The sequence below is a fragment of the Perca flavescens genome, chromosome 13 (assembly GCF_004354835.1).
Source record: "Perca flavescens isolate YP-PL-M2 chromosome 13, PFLA_1.0, whole genome shotgun sequence".
NCBI lineage: Eukaryota > Metazoa > Chordata > Actinopteri > Perciformes > Percidae > Perca > Perca flavescens.
The window spans coordinates 25,083,721-25,104,449 of NC_041343.1; the positions used below are offsets into that span (position 1 = coordinate 25,083,721).

The following is a 20,729-nucleotide window of genomic DNA, read 5'->3' on the forward strand; positions in this document are numbered from 1 at the left end:
TTGCAAATGTGTGTGGAGAGTTGTGCAACTGTATTTCAATCCGTGTGTGCGTAATCAGATTTGTAAATGTGTAAAATGAATAAATGAAGAAATTTATTTCAGACATATAAAAAATAAACCAAACAAAACATCAAAGGAATGTACAAATAAGTAAATAAGCAAAACATTCAATAAACAATAAGAAACATTAACCAACATAGACATGTCTGAAAAGGACTAGGAAGAAGTATACACTTATTTAATCCTACCCCTTTTCCGTAGCTCAGTAAGTAAGTAAGTAATTAATTAATTATTATTATTATTATTTATTTATTTTAATTTTTTAAACTTCCCTTCCTGACACTTAGTACTGTGGAACACTCCCATGTAACTATATATAATTTGGTGTTTTGAATGTACAATCCCTATACAGATATATATCGACATTCATACATACAAAAGAATCTCTAAATGTGAGATATGTGAATGTGTACAGGAATCTGCAAATTGTGTATTCACAATCCCTGTGTGCGTAATCAGATTTGTAAATGTGTAGACAAATCTTTAAATGTGTACAAATTTAAGAGATTATTTTACACACGCACACAAAGATGAAAATACAGTTGCACAACTCTCCGCACACATTTGCAAATAGTTTTGCTACAATAATGGCTCTCTATAGGTTTCTTTGTTTGTTGTGTCAATCCTATATTTTGTCTTATTTTTTTTTATTTTTTTTTTTTTATTCCAGGAGTCTGAATGAACTGAGGGTGTTACTCCTGGAGTCACATCGCCATTCACGGGACATGGAGAAAGACCTGAACCGAGAAGTGCACAAGGCTGAGTGGAAGGTCAAGGAGCAGAAACTTCAGGATGACATCAAGACCCTGCGTGAAAAATTGCTTCTACTGGTGAGAAGAAAGGACTTTGCGATGATAAGATGATGCTGCTTTTGGACTGAATCAACCTAGCCTCGTGAGACCGTCCTGATCTCACGAGCTCCAGTTTTCTACTCGCAGTTCAGTCTGGCATCTTGAGATAGAGAAAATTTGGAGCCGTTCGCCAAACGACCGACCAATCAGCATTGGTTTTGAGGCGGGTTTAGGCGTGACGCAACAAGAAGCGACTGTTCAATCTAAACAACATGCCAGCTTCCACGGATGAGATGAGCAATTAGAAAGTATTCCTTCATTGAAAGAAGAGCAAAAAACGGCACTAGTTTGATTCAAAGAGTTTGATCTGATTGGTTGATTTGGCTCGTCTATCACCAACATAGGTGATAGACAGATGCTTTATCCAATCAGCTAACCAGTATTTTCACCCCTTCCCAGATGGATATGCCGAGCAAATGCGAAGCAATCCATCTGGCAGAGTCAGGTTAGAATCAACCCTAACCGTTAATCTTCATCAATTTTTGAGACATTTGCCCTTGTTCTTTCCCTGTTCTACAAACGTTGATGTTGCTAATTCCCCAGCAAGTATAATGTAACATCCATAAAAGGTTTGCGCTATATCCCCTAGAAATCTATTATTTGCTTACCAAGGGGTGATTGTAATCAAGAAATCCTACTGTATATCAATTGGGAAACAAGAAAATATGCAGGTCTTACTGGACACAGACAAAATTCAGCTGCCATCAAGCTTTGTGACTTTATCTGGCCACTCCATTCACTAGGAAATGAATAGAAATCTGGTGGCTTTTTGATTGGCTCCAGCTTTATATAATACTGACAAAGAGTGATATTGATCTTCTCATTTTGGAGAAAAGGAAAACCACCAAAATTGGTGGTTTTCCTTTTAAAAACGTACTGCCAAAACAATTTGTCTGTCAAATCATATTGTTTTCTGGACAACGATTAAGCCACTGCATTAGTTGAATACCTCATTCAGATTTGTTGGTAGTTGAAATGGGACCTTATCCAGGTTATAGATATAATTCTACTGCTAGTCAGTCTATGTTTAGACAGACTGCTAAAAGGGAGCTGTTTATTTATATATTCACCGCATAATCTGTGCCAACAGATGATGCCTGAGAGGAAATGTGTTATGTTTGAATATGAAAATGTGCTCTTTATGAAATAATCTTTTTTCCAGATGTTAATCACACAAATACTGTAGCATGAGGATTTAACAGCAGGCGTTGGCTGATATCTTGCTGCCGTGTGTGTGTGTGTGTGTGTGTGTGTGTGTGTGTGTGTGTGTGTGTGTGTGTGTGTGTGTGTGTGTGTGTGTGTGTGTGTGTGTGTGTGTGTGTGTGTGTGTGTGTGTGTGTGTGTGTGTGTGTGTGTGTGTGTGTGTGTGTGTGTGTGTGTGTGTGTGTGTGTGTGTGTGTGTGTGTGTGTGTGTGTGTGTGTGTGTGTGTGTGTGTGTGTGTGTGTGTGTGTTTTAGGGTCGGGAACATTCTTCACCTGACCACCGGCGGTACTCCATGCTGGACCCCTCTGTCCTGGACTCAGAGGTGATCCGCCTGCGCCAACGGCTGCTCAGCACTGAGGACGCCCTGAGGAACGCCATGGAACACAACCAGCAGGTCGACCAGCTGGTCCAGGCCATGCGCAGGCATCCAGATAAAAGCCCGGTAAAACAAATACTTTCACAGATTCAACTAGGAAAAGCATGAAAAATGATTTTGATGTGAGGCAGCTTGGGATGAAGAACCCATATCAGAATGGATGAAAGGGGGGCGTCTGGGTAGCTCACCTGGGTAGCCGTGGGTTCAATTCCGACCTGCAGCCCTTTGCTGCATGTCATCCCGCCTCTCTCTCCCCTTCCATGTCTAAGCTGTCCTATCAAATAAAGGTCTAACATGCCCAAAAAAATAATCTTTACAAAACAAAAACAAATGGATGACCGGATGAGTGGTTTTAATGTCAGCTTTAAATTCTTTAAACATTACAAAAGAAGTGATGTGTGCAGTAATGTGTGTTATCGTACAGAGAAAATGGATTTGAATGTTTACGGTATATCGGAGACAATTTTGAAAGAATAGAAGATATGCTTATTCGCTTTCTTGCGGAAAGTTACATGAGAAAATGTGTACCACTCTCATGTCTGTACCGTAAATATGAACCTAGTCTGACTCACGGGATGTAAACTGTGCGTGCAAGCCTGCCATGAGCTGCCTATTTCAGATGGAATTCTCCCCCCCCCTTCCGCTATCTGTGTGTTACCGTTTTTAACGCTACATGGAAAAAAAACCTAAAAAAACTCTGAATTACCAAACGGCAAGTTTTGTTGCTTGGGCTCGCGCTCCGGGTTGCGCAGTAAATGAGCAGTCAGGTGATGCGTTTTGATTAGCGCGAAAATGGATGCTGAGGAGGTGAAACGGAGGCTGGCCTCTGGAGGACTTATTTTATTTCTTTGTTCCAACTTCCAAGTGGCCTATTAGCCTATGTTAGCCATGAATAAATGGTGTTAAATAATTTATAAATGACTAATTTTTGACAAAAAGCTAAAGAGTTGTGTGCGTGCGCACATTTGAATAATGTCGGGCTGTAAACGGGTTCAGGTTGGCTCAGTTGGTAGAGCAGGTGGCCGCGGGTTCGACACTGACTTGTGGCCCTTTGCTGCATGTCATTCCCCTTCTCTTCCCCCTTTCATGTCTTCATCTGTCCTGTGGAATTAAAGGCCTAAAATGCCCAAAAAAATAATCTTAAAAAGCTGTCAATCAAAATGTACTTATCGGACTCGGGACTTGTCGGGCCTAACTTTTAAGGCCGATTACAGCTCTACTCTGTTTTAGCGCCTGTCTCTTTAAAATGTCGAAATAGTCCTTTAATTACCCTTAAAACACAGCTGAATCATGTCCAGAAGGGGGGCTACATTGACGATCGGTGACTGTGTTTTTTAGGTGCATGGTGCAAATTCAGCCAATGGAATTCATCATGAGGAGTCAGGAGGCACTCGAGATGTTGGTATTATTTCATTATATATTATTTAAACAATTAACATGGATGTGGTGATGTCATTAATGCCTTTCAGTGCTAAGACATCTTGTTTTTGGGGCTTTTCAGGAACAACACTGATATGAGCAGAAGGGATAAGACTGAACTGGGACATGCAGAAGTCCATCTTAAAGAAAAGCTCATCCAACGTTTCTCCTGATCCTGCGATGGACGCCTGAAGAAGATTTCAGTTTGCAGTTAATACCAAAACAGCGAATCTCTATCTTGAGTGAATTTATGTGTTGTTGCAGAAAGCAGCTATTAGCCAATCATGAAGACCGCTTAAAGTACTATAAAATATAAACAGGAAATGGCACATGGACATGAAGAGATATTATCGGTATAACTCCTGAGAACGTACAGTATGGCAACTTTTGATGCTTTACAGTAGTTAGAAAATTTCAATCTGCAAGTTGCCGGGAACTCTGTGACAATTCTTAATTTTGAACCAGAAGGAAAAAAACGGCTGATTGACAACGATGTGAAGAACTGAAGAATTGGGTCTCAGTCGCTTTGTTTGTTTAATTTATTACTTTTACTTTGCTCCTCAGCCACTTGGCCAGTGATACTCAGAGCAACTCTTCATGATGACTGACTATTTTATACTGAGTTTGGCTCATTTGTCACTTTACTTAATACCTGATGAGAGAATTGGTTGCAAACTCATTACAGTCAGCTCTGTCCAGTGTTTACACTCCTGCTTTAGTGTACAATATGATAACAATTGTGGGTGACTGGTGTTAATGGAAGTATTAAAAAGGACCTTTTTAAAGTAATACTCCACCCAAAATTATTTTGTCTTTTGATTAACAAAACACAAACACATTAGGCTTGCAAAATAGCTGTAAAAAGATTTGTATTATCCTTTGTTGTTATCAGGCTGGTTACATTTGTGTAACAATGGATTCCAATTTTTTTTTTTAACTGTCCACAAAACCTCCTTAACCACTTCCCCAGTCTCCATTAATGTGCTGAATCTGTTCCAAACTTTGTTTTTGTTTTTCCCGCCAGGACATCGCTAAATACTCTGCTTCTGTCTCAATCCTAATGCACCTTTTGATACTAAAAAAAAAGTACTTTTTAAGCAGTCCACATTAGTTTTTTGTCGGTTACGAAAAGTTTGCAAAACCCTGCGCTGTCTCGATAACATCAAGAGCAAGTTACAGTACTCTTGAAGTATCCTGAATGAATATTGTTTAACTCTGTGAAAACCGTTCCATGTTTAGATTTGGGTCTTTACGTAAAGTAATCAAGCATAACATGATGGAGAAGGTGGAGGCACAACATAAAGCAGAGTGGTGTTCCCTCTGGCATACTGTGAGTGCATTATCACACTTATATTATGGTCACTTATCAAAGAAAACAGGAAAATCTAATTTTGTTTCTTTTTAGCTAACATATGTAAAATAGTTGGTTTAACCCTTAGTTAACTTAACTATTAACATACTCTAAAGCAGCATTGCTGTTGCTACTGTACTGTATGATTACTATTATCAGAACCTGTTGAACTATGTTAGAGGTGTTGGAACCCAACAAATCACTATTATTTCTATGCCAATGACATAACGTGACTGGTCCAGCCTTATTAAAGCTGCCACAAGTTATTGTGAATCACCAACAACTGCTTATTGTGATGTATTCTAAATCATACATGTGAATACACTATAGGAGAGAGTTATCTGTTGCAGGACTGACAGACATGATTTCAACCACCAATCCTCTCTTCAGGAATTGGGTAAGGTGGCTATTGGGCCAATCTTCTTAAAAAGTAGTTCTTTTTTTTTTTTTTTTTTGTCATTGCACATCATTGGACCCCTCTGCTAGGACTTAATGAAACTGGGAGGCCTCCTGAATTCAGCTCTGAGTTATGTTACAGTATATTAATAGAATTAATAATAGTTAATTATTACAGACTTTTGCGTTCTCTTAAACTCTGTCCGACCCCGTACCAATACACCTTATCAGTAATTATCAGCTATTTTATTTACTGTGGACTATGTATCAGTGCAGACTCCATCCATATAATTTACTTATATATGGTACAGCATAGCAGTACTATTTGATGCCCCTTTTAATGCTGTATCTAAATGTCCCTGGATTACTTTACTGACCTTTTTCTTACGTAGGGCTACTGAAGGGCTGTCACAGGAGCTAAAAACCCAAACAATGGATGTAAAATGTTACACTCAACCTTCCCCAGGTTGTCAACATTTGGATTTCATTTGCAAAAATGTTATCGACACATATGGAACTTATACTGTAAGTCTTCAGCATATTGTTTTATCCATAACTAAACTATGAGATCCTGTTTGTAGTTGGTCATAGGTTATTGCTGCACAAGAGACATTACACAGAGGTGAGTGGTGTGTAAAGTTTGGAGAAGTGTCTGAGCAAAACATGTAAGGCAGGTGCTGGTCAGCAAAGATAAAACCTAAATTTTCCATTGGATATTGTACATGGCCTTTTCAGCTGGAGGGTTCATACCCTTTGGATTATTGCTGCAATGGTTTCGGAGATTGAGTCATTAAATATTAACAATGTGGGCAAGGGCTGGTGGTGTTTTATTTCACACTCTTTCATACTTGTGTCACTTCTGTATGTTTGTTTTTGAGGGCAAAGCACACAGAAAATAGGTATATTTTTCCAGAGTTGACTCAAAGTGGTGTCAAATTTCATACCACTAAGAGGGTGGTGGTTTGGGAAATTCTGCCAGTAACCATAACCATTTATCCATTACACACACACACACACACACACACACACACACACACACACACACACACACACACACACACACACACACACACACACACACACACACACACACACACACACACACACACACACACCTGTTGTAAATCTCTCATCTCAGGCAAATATTTGGTGTTAGAATGACTTGTTGAAAAGAGGAGGCAATAATTCATTCATATGGAAAAAGGGCCAAGCTCCTGACACCCAGACAAATGTTTATTTACAATCTCTGGATTTCTAACCTCCACACCTTTTACTTGTTAGCCTTGGCAAATGTCAGGTTTTATCCACACGTCCCAGTTTTTTTGCTAGAGGGCAGATTGATTATGCAGGTGACATTTGAATAAATAAATGATTACTTATTTGCAGAAGCAATCCAAAAGTACAGCATACTGTATGTGAACAGCACAAACCAAATTTTTGGTGTTGGTGAAAGAGTTCAACTTAATATTTTATAGTGGTTTAGGGATAAATGTATGCAAAATGAACTGAAACTAACCAGATTACAGTGATGTAGTGGATTATACATGTTTCTTATAAATGTTTTCTGACTAAATTTATTGTAAGAGAACGTATTCCTTTCCCCTAGGATATGAACTTTACCCTATATTAAACTGACAAGCTATTTTAGGCAATCACAAGAGCTATGGCATAACTGCCATGGCCAGAAGATCCATGTAGCTATACTAAATATCCACTTTGGACAAATCCTAAAAATAATTTGGATACTCAACATCAAACCATCTTCATGCAGTCTATGAGGGATTAAAAAAAAAAAAAAAAAAAAAGAAGCAGCAAATCTGACAGTGTGAAGTTTCAGCCAAGTGGCAGACAGTGATATACAAGTTACAGTCCTGATATAATAAGAATAAGAATAATAACAATAATATATTTTCCTTTCCATGTAAATTTTGTACCCTGAGGGTATTTCCAGAGGTTAATCCTGTATGTAAATTGCAGCCAATAGATGCTGTTGTTGAGTTGGGCTGGGATTAGCAGGAGGCGAATGAGTTTCAATTTTACTGGATTACAGAACAAAGAAAGGGGAAAGGGACACCCTGCTCTGTTAAGGGAAAAAGAGAAATAAACTAAGAAAAAAATACACAAATAATAGACTGTAATACGTGCGATCAACATTGCGATGTTCCGGATTACGATGTTTTAGCAGACGCTACGGCTACATTGTGGATGTGAATTGTGAGCGTTTCTGATGGATTAAAACGGGGGAATAAACCTATTCCGGGATTGACAGCAGCAACAAGGCTATTTAATCGCTAATTAAGGTGAGATTTCGCTGCCCCTTTTAATATTCATAAGCAGTTACGTAGTTTGCTTTCATGTAACGGGTTGCTTTTGGGAACTGTACATTTACAAAGTGCAGATTATAACCTAATTTCTGGACTGGGGAAGGAGATGAAAGGAAAGTGCTAGCGCTAGCTGCAGAGCTAACGAGTGTAAGCTAGCTTGTTAGCTAGCCCAACGTTATTATGATACCGTAATTAGCCAGTGTTGATTAGTTAGCTAGACATAACGTGACGGTAAGCAGCGAAGACAGGTTATTGTTGGTTAGCAGTTAAATCAGCCTAGGCGGACGTCTCCCTGTAACCTTGCGAGTACTAGCCCATATTTATGATAAGGATACAGCGTATGTCTGCTTGCTAAATTATCCCCCCATATATTGCTATCACTGATACGGTTACCGAGCTAGCGTTAGTACAACAAAGCCAGCTACTGTAGCTAACGTAGCAAGTGTAAACGAGAAAGGAAACAAGACATTTGAACTTCAGCAAAACAATATTAATATTGAAAGCTCAAAGCTGTTAGTTAAAGTTTAAGGTTAGTGACCGTATTGTTAAACTGCAGTAAATTTAAACAATGGCTTACTAATTGCCTTATCGTTAATTACAATCTGCACGGTTAGAGGAGCGTTTCTCAAAACTAGGAATTTCGATAAAGCCAACTCAAACTGTTGTGTGCGTTATTCTTAATCCAGACAACGTTAGTTAGAGTGCTGTTTTATTCTTATTTTTGCTCTCAGCTGACTGGTTGTAGTTGGTATAAGAAACGTCAAAGTTTATAAAAAGCTGACTGTGATAAAACTTTGTCAGCTGTAACTGTCTGGCGGATTGAAATCACAAGACGAGAAAGACATAAGATTTACACACACACACACACACACACACACACACACACACACACACACACACACACACACACACACACACACACACATTTCCTTTGGAAGAACAGACCTCGACTTTATTTATTGCACCCAGGTCTCATATCCTGTGGTGTAAAGCTATTTTCTCCTGGGTCCAGCTTTTCAAAGTAATTCCTCTCCTCTCATGCGATGTGAACTCAGTAGTCCTGCCAGCATTTTCCAGTACAAGAAGCTCTCACCACATCCTGGGTTAGGGTTGGATCCCATATTGTAAAAAGTGAGATTTACATGTCTTTTTTTAATTATAAAGCAGGTTAAGGTGTTATATAAATACTATGAAAGTATCAAAACACTCAATCCACAGGGAAATGCACACAACCCGTTTTCAGAATCTGTGCTTTTAAACGAGCCGTCATGACTTTGGTACAGTTGGGATGTCACTGTGTATAAATGTGCATACCATGTGTATATACTATATATTGGTAGACAGTGCTGCTACAGTCATTCCCTGGCTGCAATAACAGTTGAGAGACACTAAGAGCACAGATGTGGAAGACCCGGAAATTTTGGACTAATCAGAGCAGACTGGGCTTTTTCGGGAGCGGGGCTTAAAGAGACTGGTGCTAACACGGAGCATTTTAGACAGATGTGAATACAGGTATTATTCAGACAGACAATATGAGAAAATGATGTTTTTGAACATTAAACCATAAAAACATTCTACTAGAAACCCAAACTACAAGCATGAACCTGTAAAAAATTAGCATAATATAGGGACTAAAATATCTTGTATGAGTACACTATCACACACACTACCCTTTTGTAAATATACATAACGGTTACAATAAGTAATTTGACCAATTAGGTATCAGTTTTCCATATATCATAATATCCAATGATCCCAAGTACAACAAATTAACTGTTACTCCTAATATTTATTACTGATGAATGAATTGACCATTTTATGGTTATATTAACCATGTCATAAATCCACTGAATTGTTTATATGTTATAACACAATTACCTTATAAATATACCATGTTTACATCATTGTGAAATGTGTGGTCCTTATATCTTGCTTGCTCTTTTCCAGACAGTTAAAGGTTTAAGGCAGTGGTTCTCAACCTTTTTGGGACCAGCCCCCCCCTATCCATTATCCAGGTCCCTTACCGCCCTCCCCCTATCAAATAAGATGTAGGCTAATTGTCCTGAATATTGCTGATTAGGTCCTATTATTGTTATGATAATTATTATTGTTGTTATTAGTACTATTATTGTTGTTACTACTGTTATCAAAAAGTATCAAAAAAATCATATCATTGAATGAAAAATGTTTGACAGCTATGTTCATAGACTTATTAAAGATAAATAAATAAAACTTTTAATATAGACTATAAAGTTCACAACATGAGCGATTCATAACGCTGCAGTATGGAGTTTATATAAGATGATACTCTGACGTCCCGTTCCCATGAAGGCAGCACGGAGCTGCACCACACAAAGCCTAAAGAAACACTAAAGAGAAGAAGCGTTCCGATCCACCGTCTTGTGCAGTCTTAGTGGCGTAAACTGGCCGGTTTTAATGTTGCAGACCACTGTTTTTTGCAAGTAGTTTAAAGTGTAAACTCGTATTTTTGTGAACCTTTGGTGTAAACTCGCCTTAAAACAAATGCCACCCAAAGGCACCTCAACACTCACAACTTTCCACAATATTGCTTCCAGCGCCCCCCGTCATCCTCTGAACCGCCCCCCTGGGGGGCCTGTACCACCCCTGCTGAGAAACACCGGTTTAAGGCCTCAGGCACAGGGTGTAAACAAAGCGGGATTATGTTGTTTGCTGTATAATAAATTAGACAGTAACTGCCAAACTACAGCCTGACTTACTGTTTAAATTAATACAAAGTTAAGACTGATGCTCACTGTGATTTTTCCAGGTGGATGAAATTTAAGAGTCATTCAGCTATTCAGTTATTTTAGCCACCAACTAAAACAGGCCACAGACCTCTAAAAGGTGAGCAAGGTTTTTGTTCCAAACATTTGTCTTAAGGACCCTTTATATGGAATTCCCACACATAATCCCGCCTAATTAGATGTTCCCTGAGGACTGTGTGGGCATGTACAGACTACACTTCATTGACATCTCTTTGACCCTCCTATTAGTTTTCTTGCAGCTGTTAGTTTCACTACAGAACCCGAACGACACAGTGCCAGTTTGGGCCAGTTGGGCGTATTTTCCCGTCCACTTCAAAACAGCCTGCTGACCTGAATCTATCTAGCACTGTGCAAACGTGTACCAAGAGCATGATAAACAACAAAGACAATTAAAAACACAGTTCGTTCACATGGCTTGTAATAAAAAGGCTCCAAATAAAAAGTGTACTCTACAGTCTCTGCCATGCCAACGCAAAAAAAGATTAAATATGGAGTTATTTTGTCAAAGTTTCTAACATTCAGTGCTTCTCACCAAAATGGATTGTGTGTATCCTTGAGGCGTCACAAAAGGTGTTAAATGCATGTTCTTTCTCATGAATAATTAGCAGTGCCGTTTCTTGGCGTCTTACTGCCAACTGTACAGAGGAATAGTGCAAAACCATTGGCAGGAATGTGTATTGTGTCACCTGTTTGCATCCTCACTCCTCATTCACATGCACAAGATACAAACAATGCAGGGATCCACTCATAAAAGCCTCTAAAGCTTACCACAGTAGCTCCACTACCTGCTGCTGTTTGATTACCAGCTGATAGAGATTTAACATCACACAGCAGCACAGCCAAATGGAGTGCAGCTATTTATTTTGGGTCTTGAAGTTTGTGACTTCACCTGATTTTTAGCTTTGCCCTGCCCAACTGCAACCTGAGCAGATGTCTAATTAGCCAGACTAATTGAAAACACCTGTGCAGGTGTGCAAGGTGTTTTAAAGTCCCAATAATTGGAATCTTGGTATACTGTAACATCATGGGAAACCATGTACAGGCAATGGTGACCTTGTGTGTTACCACATTATCCCCGTTTTTAAAGATATACACACTTTTTAGCAGTGGGGGCAGGTCTGTCTGAACAACTGGACGGGCCTCTGAATAGTTCTACTTGTTGTTAAATTGCAATGTGAGCGGCAGCCAACGAGTGTTGCATTATGTCGGCAGGATCATTTGAAAGGCAACCGCAACAAAATTTTTTGTACAGCCCTATTTCTGATACCGTGGTGGCAGAAATTTTGCCATGATGGGCTGCCACTACAAAATCAACATAGAGGAAACACTGGATATACAGTTACATGTATACTACCAACACTTCTTGTCTGCAGCAGTCAGAAATGTTTGTCCATCCGAAACACAGAATTCAGAGATTGACAGATGACTCCCATTTTTGTAATTTGACTATGGAAGAAAGGTTAGAGCTTTTTTTTTTTTTTACTTATTTAAAGAAAATTACTAATATGTAAACTGTAAATGTTTGGTGGTGTAAATGTACCCTTTTTGAATCTATGTGGTCATGTTTTGCCCCGCTTCAGAACTCCAAAGACCCGGTCCCTAAATGTTTTTGTTGTTTTAAAAGACATCTGACATAAAGCTGTGCTAGCTACCTGTTTTATTTTTCTGTTTTATGATTTGGATTATTTGGATTTGTAGTCAGTTAAAAGCTTCATCTTATCACAAATCACAGTGCGTTAAAAGTATATATACTGTAGTATATTACCACTGTATGCATGTAATATGATTGCTTTATTTTATTATCTAGTTTGACAGTCATAACTGAAAAAGAATGTAAATAAATAAATCTAGAAATAAATAATTCCCCAAAAATAGCTACTCGTAACCATTGTGTTGTCTTCGGGTCAAATTTGACCCGTTTTCTAAATGTCTATATCAGAAATATGGGTTTCTTTTTAACGACCTCATTTTGTTTTGATTACCCAAAAATAACACGGACGGATGATTCCACACAATGCGTTTCACAAGTAAAACAGGAGATCGGATCTCTACTTTCATTGAATTTGGGGTGTTTTGTAAAAAAAGATTTAGCATTTGAAAAAGAAATTGAAATGTTTGGAAACAGTATCCTGACTGAACGTTGACCCTTCTGTGATTGTCCTTCCTTTATTAGTCTAAATAATTCATAATTCCAGCCTTTTTAACTCAAGGATTAGGTATCATTTCCTTAATAAATGAGGTTTATTGACCATGAAATCCAAAAAGTGTAAAACTAGTAATGAGATGGTGTTCGTGGTTTTTATACATGCTATAAAGTTACCAATCTGATTGTGTGTCGATATGATACTGAACAGTTTCTGAAAGACAGAATCTAAAGGAAATTCCAAAACCTGTAGCTCCCACTAAAATGCCTTGCTGGCTGGTTTTTGTGGGCTCATAGAATAAGCGAGCTTTTGTCAAAGTGATGGAATCACAGTGAATAGTGTTGGCATGTCCACAAAGTTTGCGTTAATCATCAGAGCAACTGCAGGATTTGCATCTAATAAGCTTTGGTTTTGTTTTCTTTTAGCTTCATAGTAGACTCATAATTACACTCTGTTGCTTTATTTATTAATGTCATTCCATGCTGAATGGTTCAAGATTCACAGAGAACCATAACAGGACCGCGATATTGGGCTTGTGCTTCCTCTTGCAAAGCGATTGACATTGCATTATTCTGAGCCTGTGCTTATCCCCACCTTTCTCGTCCTCGCTACTTCCCTTGCCTTTTAAATATGTGAGGGAAAGAGGCCATCTATTTTGAGGCAGTAATAATTTAGGAGGGGGCTAATGTTTGCTGTGGCCTCAGGGGAGGCAGATTTAGATGGCCAATAGACTCGGCATGTTCAGACTGGTGCAGCTAAACCCCACCACACCCACCCTCCTCTTTCTCTTCCTGTCTCTGTCTATCTCTCTCTGCCTTTATGTCCTCTCTCTATTGAGTCAGTGGTTTGGGCTTGCCAGAGGCTAGTATAATGGTTCCCAGTGTCTGGAGAGATTAAAGGCCAGAGCTGCATTGTTCAAATGCCCCGAGATTAGTTTCCAAGGAGACTAGTTTTAGTTGCCATGAGAACATAGTGTCTGGCGTTTGCTGGGCAGGGTTTTTTTTTTTTTTTTTTTTTTTTAAACAATTCCTATCTGTGTGCCTCTTTACTTTGATTTTCGAATGTCTATCTTGTCATTTGGAGTTTAGGGGAAGTCTCTGTTCAGATGTATTGTGCAGTTACACTATGGTACTCTACTTGCAGTGGTTGTGGAAACTTAAGGACTTATCTTAAATCAGTTTCTCTTTCTCCTGCGCCATCTGTCAAGGAGAGAAAATAAAAGTATAAAGAGGCTCACATGACATCATGCTGGTGCTCTAATTAGCCCCAAATGACAAACATAAGACCATTAAACCATAACTTGCTGAATTCAGATGGACTAGCCTTTTAACCACGCTAGCAGCGGACATCTAGGGATGTTTTTCGTTCGACCCCCTCCGTCCAGACTTGAATATCTCAGCAACAGTTTATTTTTCTGGAGCAGCACAGAGTTTTATATTGCCTTGAATTAGGGCTGGGCAATATATCAATATTATATCGATATCGTAATATAAGACTGGATATCGTCTTAGATTTTGGATATCTTAATATTGTGATATGACACAAGTGTTATCTGTCCCTGGTTTTGATGGATGCATTACAGTAAAGTGATGTAATCTTTCGAATTTACCAGACTGTTCTAGCTTTTCTATTATTTGCCTTTACCCACTTAGTTATATACACATTAATGATGATTATTTAAAAAAAATCTCATTGTGTAAATATTTTTTTGTAACCACCAATTGGCAACCCTACAATATCGCCGCAATATCGATATTGACGTATTTGGTCAACAATATCGCAATATTAGATTTTTTCCGTATCGCCCAGCTCTACCATGAATATGCATCAACCCCCTCCCCAGAATGATTTGTAACCAACTTTGATGAACCCTTTTTTTTTTTTTTTTTTTTTTTTTTTTTTTTTTTTCTCGCGCCACAATTAGGTCTTATTTGTCTAACACTTTGGTTTATGACCAAGTACCTGCAAAACTAACGATAATTCCCATCAACCACAGCTGTGCTTTGAGTTTAGTGCTAAGTAGTAAATGTTAGCATTGGGAATATTACCTGCTAAACATCACCATGTTAACAAACCTCACAGAGCCGTTAGTATATGAAATATGCATCTTTGAGGTAAGAAAAAGCTTGTACACTGTCTTACTTCATTCCTCTCCCAGCCTCCAGTATCACAACGATGCCCTGGCCACACGCTTGTATTTGCTTAAAGTCAAACCAAATGATGTCAGCAGAAACTGCTTTGAATGTCAGTAACTGCTGCAATGTGTACATGACTGCATGCTTCATGTACGGATTTTGTCTACGTCGCACTGTGGCTTCCTGCATAAACTGTGTTCGTCTGGTCCCTGCAGAGGCATGGCTCAGATGAGGAAGCTGGCATGTGATGGCATCAGGACGAACTCCCGGGGGGACTCACAGGCCCCGCTGGTGTCTGCCAGACAGGAGATCCTCACCAGCCTGGTGTCCGCCCTCGACTCAGTGGTATGTCCCAGATCAAGCCTCGTCTTATTCTGTGGTGTCAAGATTTTTGACTGCTCTTGGCAAATGTTTGAAAATCCACCCTCAAACATGTTCCTAAACAGCTACATTGCATTTATGAATCAGTTTTGTGGTGAAATGTTCTTGTTAATGTGAATATACATCAGGGCTGCACGATATGACCTCAAATCAAAATCACGATGATTTTTACCTCGATAACGATAAATTAACGATAATTAATTTTTTTGTGATTCGACGACGGATACTACGTTTTTAAATCTTTTTGTATAAAGTTTTAAAAGACGTCTTTTGCATGATAAAAATGTAAATAGCCTATACAATCTATTTCTTAACCGCTAATTAACTTGTTAGACCCTAACTTTGAACCAGCAAGTTGCGTTTTAAGATCCTCTTTTTTTCTGCTTGTGGAGAGCTACGTGACACGTATCAATGAGGACCGGCGAGTTAAATCGTCCGTCCCAGAGTACACCAGGCAGACACACAGCTGACAACCTGCAGGTGGAGGCGCTGGAGACAGGCTCGGACATACCCGCCGCGGGCCGCTGTGGACTTGTGTCAGTCCCGCAAGCGGTTTCAGGAAAGTGGCTGCATGTGCCCGACAATGCCCAGAACATCACCACCGGTACAAGCCTACAGCTGTCTGCGGACACGGGGAACTGAGACTCCGTTTCCTGCTTGTCGGTCAACGGTTAATGATCGGTAAACATTTAATTTCATTGCGCTTTCTTTCGGAAGGCTGGCTGCCAAAAATCGCCACTTATTAGCTAATTAATTAGCCTGAGTTAAACGCTAGTTATCAGTAAACAGAAGTGACGTGGTGGCTGGCGTCTGGCGTGTGTGTGTGCGCATGTGGGTCCGCCCCCGCTAATCTCTGACATGCAGACAGCAGAGGAACAGAAGAAAGTAGCTGCACCATCACCACAATGAAGACTGAAAAACAGAACTATTTTGGTAGAAACATTTACTCGCCACGTGGCGGACAGCCCTCTGAGATTTACTCGCCAAACTGAAAATGTACCCAATTTCGGACCCTGCACACACGGTACAATGTTTTTAAGGAGAAAGTAGGCCTAAAAAAGGGTTTGTGCGCCGGGCGCATGGTTCAAAGGGATGTACTTAGTATTTTCATTAATTCATAGGTGTGTTTTGGGCATAACATGCAATAAACCAATCAGAGTGTCATCTCCCATTCCCTTTAAAGGTGCAATATGTAATATTGTATGTAATACTGGCAGCTAGCGGTTAAAGTAGTTACTGCACTACCAATTCAAAATACTGGAGAGTCGTTTCCCCCGCCCCCTCCTGCCCAGACTCGAAGTTCACGGGGGTTGCCAGGCTGAGACCGCAGCATTCACAACAATGTTGCTAGACGCTTTTCTCACATAGCCAGACGTTACTCCACAGCACAGCAGAGTAGCTAACGGTAGATGCTAGTCTCACATAGCCAGACGTTACTCCACAGCACAGCGGAGTAGCTAACGTTAGATGCTAGTCTCACATAACCAGACATTACTCCACAGCACAGAGGAGTAGCTAACAGTAGATGCTAGTCTCACATAGCCAGACATTACTCCACAGCACAGCGGAGTAGCTAACGTTAGATGCTAGTCTCACATAGCCAGACGTTACTCCACAGCACAGCGGAGTAGCTAACGTTAGATGCTAGTCTCACATAACCAGACATTACTCCACAGCACAGCGGAGTAGCTAACAGTAGATGCTAGTCTCACATAGCCATACATTACTCCACAGCACAGCGGAGTAGCTAACGTTAGATGCTAGTCTCACATAGCCAGACATTACTCCACAGCACAGCGGAGTAGCTACAGTGGGGGAAATAAGTATTTGACCCCTTGCTGATTTTGCAGGTTTGCCCACTTACAAAGAATGCAAAAATCTACAATTTTAATCATATGTACATTCTAACAGTGACAGACAGAATCCCAAAGAAAATTCCAGAAAATCACATCATATGAATTTATTAAAATTGATAACCATCTGATGAGGAAAAACAAGTATTTGACCCCCTGGACAAACAGCATGTTAATATTTTGTAGAAAAGCCATTATTGGCCAGCACAGATGTCAAACGGTTTTTATAGTTGGTGACAAGGTTTGTGCACATTTCGGCAGGGATGTTGGCCCGCTCCTCCCTGCAGACAGCCTCCAAATCATTCAGGTTCCGAGGTTGTTGCCTGGCAACTCGAATTTTAAGCTCCCTCCAAAGATTTTCAATCGGATTCAGGTCTGGAGACTGGCTAGGCCACTCCAGAACCTTTCTGTGCTTCTTCTTCAGCCACTCTTTTGTTGCTTTGGCGGTGTACTTAGGGTCGTTGAAACACCCATCCTCGACCCATATTCAGCTCTCTCACTGAGGGAAGGAGATGTCGGTCCAGAATTCCACGATACATGGCCCCGTCCATCCTCCCCTCAATACGATGGAGTTGTCCCGTCCCCTTGGCTGAAAAATACCCCCAAAGCATGATGTTGCCACCACCATGCTTGACGGTGGGGATGGTGTTCTTTGGGTTGTACTCGGTGTTCTTTGCCCTCCAAACACGACGAGTTGAGTTGAGGCCAAAAAGTTCTATTTTGGTCTCATCTGACCACATCACCTTCTTCTAGGCCTCTTCTGAGTCGTCCAGGTGGTGAATGGCGAACTTCATGCGGGCCTGTACATGTCTCTTCTTGAGCAGGGGGACCTTGCGTGCGCTGCAGGATTTCAGTCCATGATGGCGTAGTGTGTTACCAACCGTTTCTTTTGTAACTGTGGTCCCAGCTGCCTTCAGTTGATTCATCAGTTCCCCCCTTGTGGTTTTGGGATGATTCCTCACCGTTCGCATGATCAGGGACACCCCACGAGGCAAGATCTTGTGTGGAGGCCCAGACCGAGGGAGGTTGGCGGTGGTGTGGTGCTTCTTCCATTTCCTGATAACTGCACCGACAGTTGATCTTTTCTCTCCAAGTTGCTTTCCGATTCTCTTGTAGCCCATCCCAGCCTTGTGCAGATCAACAATCTTGTCCCTGATGTCCGTAGAAAGCTCTTTAGTCTTGCCCATGGTGGTGATGTTGGATGCTGGTTGTTTGGGTGTTGACAGGTGTCTTTTATACAGGTAACGAGGTGAGGCAGGTGTATTTGATGTAGATAATTGGTTCGGATTGGGGCTGTGTCTTAAAGAAAGACTAACTGGCTTGTAGGAGCCAGAATACTTGCTGTTTGTCCAGGGGGTCAAATACTTGTTTTTCCTCATCAGATGGTTATCAATTTTAATAAATTCATATGATGTGATTTTCTGGAATTTTCTTTGGGATTCTGTCTTTCACTGTTAGAATGTACATATGATTAAAATTGTAGATTTTTGCATTCTTTGTAAGTGGGCAAACCTGCAAAATCAGCAAGGGGTCAAATACTTATTTCCCCCACTGTAACGGTAGATGCTGGCTATATTGACAGTCATAAAAGCCCGTGCTCACGCGGAGCTCTGTAACCAACTGACAGATGCACTTTTTCGGTTTAAAATTACAGTATGAACCGCTAAAAACAAAACAACCTCACTGTCCTCTCCACACGCCAGTCAGGCACACTTCCTCGGCTTAGAATTACAATACAAAACGCTAAAAATACCACTACCTTGCCGACGGAACACACTTCATTGGCTTAGAATTACGGCAACAATCGCTAAACACACTGCAAACTCACAGTCCTCTCTTTCCGATTTACAGCCCCCCTCTCGTGGTTTAAAATAACCCACCGTTGTCGGCTCCAGCCACTGTAGAGGCTACACGCTGTAAACAGCCATGGGCTGCTTGCCTGGTCCTCCCGGTAACGTTAACAGTTAGCAGGGTTAGCATGGCGGCGTTAGCCAGGACCAGTCGGGATCACTTTACTGGCTGTGTCTCAATTGTTTTTGCGAGTAACCAACTCTGGTACCCAGCTATATAATTCAATGTGAGTACACAAATGTTGAAATGACAAAAAATGCCCATCCCTAGTAGCTTACCGGTTCAGGAGAAAATAAGCCAACTCTGCGTCCTTTTGGGATCCAAGCTGTCTCCATCTTTCAAATACATCTCCAATATTTACCAGGGGGTTGTTACGTCTCTGGTCACGCAACTGTTAGAAACATGTTTTTTTTTTTTTATGTCATGTAGAATCTATCTCCGTTGATCCTGTTCGTTTGTTTGCTGCTTTCATGGCTGTACTACCGTTACAGCTGTAGCGTGCTGGGTTTACGTTTTTACAGGTATATCTGGCAACCCGGCCTGCCTGTCAAACTGGGCCGTTGATAACAACACACACATCAAAACATAAACATAAATTCCGTCACGGAATGTAAATTTCAAAAAGAAAAAATACTGACATTAGCATTGTTGTCAGAAAAGATAGTATTTCAGTTTAACATGTTTCCTTAATATCTGATCAAGCATTGGTGTCATTTTTGGATTTATTACAGTACAAATATTACATATTGGACCTTTAAAAGCCAGGTGCGTTTGTACCTTGGCACATTGCTATTATGATGGCGGATTTGCACCGTAATATTTTTATTTGTAATCTTCTGCATGTTTGTGTGCTGCTGCGCTTCACTGTGTGTGTAACAAGCATAGTGTTAGGCCTAGTGCCTAGGCGCATTTTACTAATGCGCTGTTAAAATAACAATAAAATGCTGCACTATTGACTTTAGACCAGGTTTTTGTTGGTCAATGGCGCGATCACTTCCCGCTGCCTCAAGATAGCAACACGCCAAGAATGCACTTGAACACACCTCCCTGTAAGACCAGCATGCCCATGGGCGCACAGATGGGCGCAGGTGCATTTGCTATTTAAACGACGTGGGCACTGGACTGGAAACTGACAACTGCGTCGGTCTTAAACTAGCAAAGACAGGCTTTGCTTTGCTTTGCGCCGCGCTGCGCCCGGTGCAAGATAGGGCCCTCAGTCTTGTTTGCTGTTGTTGGTCATTTATGATCATCAGATGAAAAATTGCACAGTTTCAGAAACATTTAAAAGTTACAAATAGTAACTTTAAGTATCTTGTTTTATCAGAAGAGAATCAGCACGCAGCTCTTCTGGTTCCTCGGTTTTCTCAACAAACTCTTTGAGTTGCACATGTCTTCCATGGAGTTCATGCTAATAACTTTGTATTGTTTTGCAGTGCATGGCAATGTCTAAGCTCAACGCTGAGGTGGCGTGTGTCACCGTACACGAGGACAGCGTGATTGCTGTCGGCACAGAGAAGGGCAGAGTGTTCCTCAACTCCAGGAGGGAAATCCAAACAGACTTCTACAAGTATTGCCGTAAGTTCTGCTCTCCTGCGCAG

General features: G+C 40.5%; 2 protein-coding genes across 7 annotated transcripts in view; both read left to right on the top strand.

Moving 5' to 3' along the window:
• The window catches only part of clip2 (CAP-GLY domain containing linker protein 2), a 42,081-nt gene extending 35,615 nt beyond the window's left edge, over positions 1-6,466 (top strand). For 3 of the 4 annotated variants that reach the window (XM_028595303.1, XM_028595300.1, XM_028595302.1), the window contains 4 exons: positions 731-890; positions 2,369-2,557; positions 3,830-3,893; positions 3,993-6,466. In XM_028595303.1, the coding sequence (XP_028451104.1) occupies positions 731-890; positions 2,369-2,557; positions 3,830-3,893; positions 3,993-4,009 (430 nt within the window). In that variant the 3' untranslated portion in view covers positions 4,010-6,466. The remainder of the gene's footprint in view (positions 1-730; positions 891-2,368; positions 2,558-3,829; positions 3,894-3,992) is intronic. The other variant, XM_028595301.1, reaches the window with a different exon arrangement.
• Positions 6,467-7,717: 1,251 nt separating this feature from the next.
• gtf2ird1 (GTF2I repeat domain containing 1) overlaps positions 7,718-20,729 on the top strand; it is a 48,848-nt gene continuing 35,836 nt past the window's right edge. For all 3 annotated transcript variants that reach the window (XM_028595009.1, XM_028595010.1, XM_028595011.1), the window contains exons 1-3: positions 7,718-7,957; positions 15,262-15,391; positions 20,565-20,706. In XM_028595009.1, coding sequence (XP_028450810.1) covers positions 15,266-15,391; positions 20,565-20,706 — 268 coding nt within the window. In that variant the 5' untranslated portion in view covers positions 7,718-7,957; positions 15,262-15,265. The remainder of the gene's footprint in view (positions 7,958-15,261; positions 15,392-20,564; positions 20,707-20,729) is intronic.